General features: G+C 33.6%; 1 protein-coding gene across 1 annotated transcript; it reads right to left on the bottom strand.

Moving 5' to 3' along the window:
- Nucleotides 1-622: 622 nt before the first annotated feature.
- LOC111616951 (G-protein coupled receptor 143-like) lies at nt 623-6,648 on the bottom strand (the record flags this gene model as incomplete). The annotated part of the gene is made up of 5 exons (XM_023358303.1): nt 623-762; nt 859-948; nt 3,393-3,481; nt 3,569-3,666; nt 6,453-6,648. Coding segments are annotated over 5 exons (613 nt in total), but the record flags the coding sequence as incomplete, so codon positions are not given.
- Nucleotides 6,649-6,652: the final 4 nt, after the last annotated feature.

Raw genomic sequence — 6,652 nt, 5'->3', positions numbered from 1 at the left:
TATATATTAACTTAATTTATTGTAACTTTATTATAATTATATATATAATTTCTGCCGCTTGGCGCCACGCTACGGAGATTTTAGGCTAGTAAGTTGAGTTTATTATCGTCTGTACAGTATGTAAATTAGGTATCGTAAGTCTAATACAGCACTAATTTTATACATTTCTTGTGAAAGAAACATGTTATTCAATGGCCATAAAAATTATTTATATTAATGATGTCTCCAAAGGTCAAGTTATTTTTCTGCGAAAAATTCGTTATCAGAAATCGCGGCCGCCGTTTCATGCGCTGTTCCGCGATGAAAACAAGCTTGAGCAACGGCGTAGTCGAACGGTGCACACTCGGTATTACAGATTATTCCCAAAAAATTATACGTGTTTTGGAAATGTTGAATCGAATTAGTCTAGAATCTGTTAATTTTATAGAAGAAAACCTTTCAAACAGCCTTAGTCCATAAACTTCACACGCGTCGGGCTGCGATTGGCTCATGTATTTAATGATTCCTACAACGTAAAATTTGATTAACATGGAACGTATCTAAACGTTATAGGGGGGTCTACTGTACATTACAAGTGTATTAATTATATGTGAATTAGAAAGAAAAAATAATTAGAAATTTACCAAAATAAGACAAAAGTAAAAAAAACTACCTTGACTCGATGCTAATGCATATAAAATAGGATTCAGCAACATCGGAATGAGAATGGCAATAAATGTTAAAATGTAATGAGCCAAAACTAGCGGCATCTTCGAATGGCACCTAAATGGAATGTAATATATTTAATTAATATCATAATAAAAAGCTTTCACAAGGTCAATTTCATTATAAATTTTCATTCAAAAATCATTTACTCACTTAAAATCTGGCACATATAAAATGAGAAATTCACATGCTACGTAAAATAGAGAGATTCCCCAAGAAATGAGATGATAGTATTTAAATTTCCTGAAAAAAAATTTAGGTTTTGTTAATTAAGAATAACAGTAAACTTATTTTAAAAACTATTTACATAATTAGAAATAAATATAGTGTAACCCTAATTACCCGAGTCCTACTTAACACATTAACTGCCATCTGTCGCGCCGGCGGTTGTACGTCGTGCGGTCGTACAGCATCGTCCGACCACCCGCCGTCAATTAAATAATGTAGTTTCACTCAAGGTTAAATTATCCTGGCTTCGTAAGACGTTTTTCTGCATGCTAGTGGTGGCCTCTCATGGACGTCTCCGTACTTGGCTTGGAACGCCGGCGGTTGGATGGCCAGAGCGTCGTTTAGCTACGACCGCCGCCGCGTCGTATGGCCTCATGAAGTGTTTCAAGGTCAGCGGTCGTAGTTATTTTTTTTTTAATAATAATCTATTTTATATCTTATAGTGGTTTATTTTAATAGTAAATAGTTTAAAATATCGAAAACTAGTTTAATTATCGCATATAAAGTAAATAATATTACAAAAAAAAAAAATCAAAGTATATAAGTGCGTTTTAACAGAGGTTCCGCAATATCTGAAGTGAGCGTATAAGAAAATATGCAACTCTTTTAATAATTTGTAAGCATTTTCCGCAAACATACTTAACACGTAACTACTGTAGTAAGTTTAACTACATCTGTACCAAGCAAGTGACTGATGCCAAAGTGACTGTGGAACATTGTGACAATGCAGGGAGGAAATAGTATGAAACAAGACACTATAAAGGACTATTTAAAGAAAGTTTAAAACAATAACATGTCCAGAAAGGCAAGCGTCTCCAAGAAATGGAGAATGTTACGCTTTATGAGTTTTGTTGAAATCTAGTATACAATTTTCAAAATCAGGTGGCATATCACAACACTAGCAACAAAACACTGGCATTTCAATCAACATAATAAATGAATTACTAAGAGCTTCTCGAACCCTTCACAAACATCTAAGCAGAAATGATGTGGAAGTGGTGAATATAAGACTGCCAACAATATACAACATGATTAAAAAGTCCCCTAGATGTGGGTTATCTCTTCCCTATGATCATGAGCCTGCCACCAAAACTTCCAGGTTAAGCTTCTCCCCAAGTCTCAGATATTTATATTGTACACACTCCTGCAGACCAGAACAACATCTCTTGTCATGTTTTAACAGCTTTAAATGTCTGTATGTACAACTGAATTGTCTATACATTTTTATTTACTATATTTTATTCTTATATTTCTGGTTATCTGAGGATGCATCGGTCCACATTACCTCAGATAATCAGAGTACTACTGTAATTTATTTGAATAATTAATTAGACTTATAGTGTTTCATGAAAAATAATCTATCTGTTAACAAAATTTTTGGTTTATTTCTTTATAAAAACACGAGACATGGGAGATCTGCTTCCAGGGAGAACTTTTAAGGGAAAATGACCCTTATTTAGCTGTTACAAAGCGAAGAAAACCCAGAAAACTCCACAAGTCCGGTCCATTGGTGAGGCTCAAACCCAAACCCATGAACCAGTGTTCAGTATGTTATCCACTTGGCCACTGGTAGGCCTGTTAGCAGATAACTTTACAAAAATATAACTAGTGTTTTTGATCAAGGAGCTAAACAATTTCAATGAATTGTTTCTATTAAAAAAATAAATCTAAAAGATAAAAATGATGTAAAAATATAATAATATTTGCCATCTTGACAAATGCTAAATCCACTTTCACGTAAATAGAATCCACTCACAATTTCAAATGAGCATGTGAAATAACCCTGAATATCCAATACCATTTGAAGTGGCCGTAATGCTCTAAATTACACGTGATCCCAAACCCTACAGTAAAAGATTCTGCAACTAGTATTGTCCCAGCTAACCAGTCATTTAATTGGAAGTGGCAAAACAATATTAATTAAACTATCTTGTTTGCCGAGTTCCTAAAGTAAACATTGTCCGACCAGTAACCTTCCAAACAAATTCCACTGCTGGGGCCGTATTCTGGTCACCGTCTCTGGTCTCTCGTCTCTCACAAGCCAGTCACTGATTGGCTAATCATTTGGATTAGCCAATCAGTGACTGGCTTGTGAGAGACGAGAGACGGTGACCAGAATACTGCCCCTGCTTAACTCGACGTTACGAAAGCAGTAGGCACTTGCACTCATTGTTAAAACTGACATTTCACTTGCGTCATGGTTACCAAACGAACCAGTTCTTCAAAACTTTCCATCTCATTCACAGAGCCTTCAACGTATAATATGGGTTATCGAAACACTGCATTTAGGAACTTTTATACCATATTTGGTATAATTTGGCTCTACAATCCTGCATATTTGGCATAACATACATCTGATACCCTCTAAAGTTATAGCAAGAAAACAGTATCTTTACCTTTTTTGTTTCATATAACTAATATCACGTAAATATATATTCAACAAATTGTAACTTACTTACCAAGCATTTTCTTTAAGTGTAACATACACGTCGATAGCATAACAAACAGTCCACATGTAAGTAGAAGTATAAAAGTACATTATCCAAAACTAAAAGAATCGCAATTAAAAACAAATTATGTATTAAAAACAAATAGATGACAGTGGGAACATTTAAAAACTAAGAACGTTACTTACAGAAATTAGCGCACAAGCTAATCTATGATCGTTCATTCTCTGAGATTCGGTTCGATTTTCATAAAAGATGATCCACATTACAGATCTGACTATAATTCCTGTAAAACATTTACATACATTTTAACTACTCCATATAAGCAGGTTTATTTCACATAAAATTAAGGAATTTCTTACTTAATATAATACTAAAATATAAAAATAATTAACTCCTTACCAGAATTTTAAACAAAATTTAAGTATAAATCATTATGTTCAATTATTTCTTTATAGTAATTTCACAATTAATGACTTTTACTTACAGTTTAAGCGATGGAAAGGAGTGTCAGATTGACATTAAATGCAATCACAGCACTGTCAAAAAACAGCAGTAAGTATAAATTACCCAAGCTAAGACTCGGAATACCCATAAACAAATTAATAAATGAACTGGGGCACAGTTTTCTTCAATGGCCAACAAATTGACAGGATGAGTGAGGATTAAAAGCATTAGTCTATTATTTTAGAGAGCAAGATTTAAGGATTGGATACGAAGTTCGGAAATCTTTGTGAATGGTTAGGTTAGGTTAGGATTGTTAACTATGCCACCTATGACAAAAACAAGGAAACTGAATAGATCCATGAGTTTGGCTTATAGAAGCGATTGATCACAGGAAATAAACAGAGGAGGTAAACATGAGACCAAGAGGACCATCTTCATGTTAGATCAGAGACAAAAAACAATTGAATCTGAAGGTGACATAAGCAACACACAACGATACAAGTGTCGACCGCACATGCACTTCCCTAAACAAACGTTCTGAGACCATCCATTACGACGTTGATTAAAAAATTGAGCAGGTACAACAAGGAGTCAAAAAGACACTTAATCAAGAAGCACAGATTTTTACGACTTCTATACGACATGCAGAAAGGTAATTTTGTTTTTTTATAATATAATGGAATAGCTAATGTCAAAGATTATTTAAAAATCAATATTCTTATTATGTCCTAATTACAACAACAACAACAAATTAAGAATATTTTGAAAGAATAAATTGGCAAAAAAATCACTTCAATTTCTCAAACAAAAAATAATTATTAATATATGAAATAGTATAAAAATCTCTAAAAATATTACAGCCTCGTACAGAAGCAAAAAAGGTTTATTAATTAAACAAAAGAACTAACATTTTCGGTCATATTTAATGACCTTTGTCGGGTTGACGTTCCCAAATTCAAGCATTTACGAATAGTAATGGAAACAGATCAAAAATATAACTGAAAACATTACTTTTTTTCAGTTTAATAAATCTATTTTTAAACTTTACACTACTTGATTACTGGAATCCTTTAACTGACCCTTTCAAAACCTTTGTGTTTCTAGTAAGATACAATGTTTACTTGTACTTTACTGGATGTGTACTTGTAAATCTATTTTTGGTGCTACACAAGTCTAGATAATTTAGAGATTTACTGAAGCATTACTTTATGCATCGTTTAGCAATTGAAAATTATAGAAGGAATTCTATCAAACTTGGCTACGCAAGACTAGCTATAGCACACATAGAAGAAACTAAGCTAATTAAATGTCACCTAATAAAATTATAATTAATTTAATAATAATACTGAAGTCTGTATGGCCTTAAAAACCTAACTATGCTACTGAAGTGATAACACAAAGACCTTTTTGCAACTTATTACAGATTTTGCTAGTGCACAAAGCTGTAGAAAATGGAAAAGGAGAGACTCAATATAAATGGAAGAGAATTTTACAAATCTAATAGATTTAAACCCGGATCTGTCATGCCCGTATTCATAAACACGAATCGCGCATTAGTTAGAAGTTAACCAATAAGAATTTACATGTTAAAAGTAAAATGAATAGCAATTGATTAACACATTCAATTTCAGCCACAGTCTTCACCAAGACAAACCATACTACCATTTAATAAAATGCCTTTTAACTTATCATAAGTATAGCTACTTTTAAGCATTTCATATATATCAAATTTATATGAAATGAAGACAATCTGCCAAATTATCAGGCTATAATAAGGCTAAGTTAATAATTAGATACTAAGTAATTTGTGAATATTATAGCCCAATAATTCAGCAGACGATCTGGCTTTAATCAAACAATTGCATTTGTAGAATTGTTTATATACATGAAATGCATTTAGCATATGAAATGTATATGAAAAATGCACGTATACGAAGCATCTATATGAAAAATGCATATAAGTTACGTACCGATACTTCATACGTGCATTTAATGGTACTTTTCAGTTAACGGAATGCCAGCCAATATATACAACAACAGGTAAGATTCAAGCTGCAAATGAGGGGTTTCACACCACTCTCAAAATTGTTGATCCTTGGCAAAATATTCATCTCCAAAGATCAGTTTTTACACATATCAGTCTATACTTCACACATAGACATTCTTCTCATTGTTCACTATCACTCACACTTCAGCACCCAGGTGAGGCAAGCTCCCACACTCCCCTAAAACTATATAACATCAAGTACTCCACGAATAGTCAAGCGGGCTACTCGAGGCCGACACGGTCGCACGAGCCAAACTATTAAAAGTGACAGTCTTTTGCAGTAGTCTTCTGGCATCCCGTTAACTGAAAAAAATCCATTTAACTAGTAAAAAAAAAAAAGAAGCAATTCAATCATTAAGCAGTACACAATCATCAGATTTTTGTATCAGAGTCATACACAGCTTTGATCTGACTCAAGGTCAAAACAATTTTTTCCTGTCGAACGTCACCGAACGGACAGTTTACATACCACAACTTACACCCGGAGCGCCTGTCGTTTATTAACAATTTCATCATTCGGTTAGATAGAATACATACATATGCATTTATTTCTAGCCAAATAAAGTCACGTTTCTTACCAAGACAGGCAAATAAATCTGCTATGGCTAAGAGTTTAATGATTTTTCTTTGTCTTTCACCAGACAGGGCCGACCTCCTTTGTACCGTCTCGTGTATGGGAACGATCTGGTAAATGGCACCAAACACCCCTAAACTGGCAGAAATAAGAGAAACGATGCTAAATGGCTTGTATCTAAAGTTCAGTAGCTCGTCGACACTC

This window comes from Centruroides sculpturatus, unplaced genomic scaffold (genome assembly GCF_000671375.1).
Source record: "Centruroides sculpturatus isolate CEXI.00-Female unplaced genomic scaffold, Cexi_2.0 scaffold4091, whole genome shotgun sequence".
Lineage (NCBI taxonomy): Eukaryota > Metazoa > Arthropoda > Arachnida > Scorpiones > Buthidae > Centruroides > Centruroides sculpturatus.
Note: the sequence above shows the minus strand (reverse complement) of the source record. Positions and strands in the feature narration are given on the sequence as shown.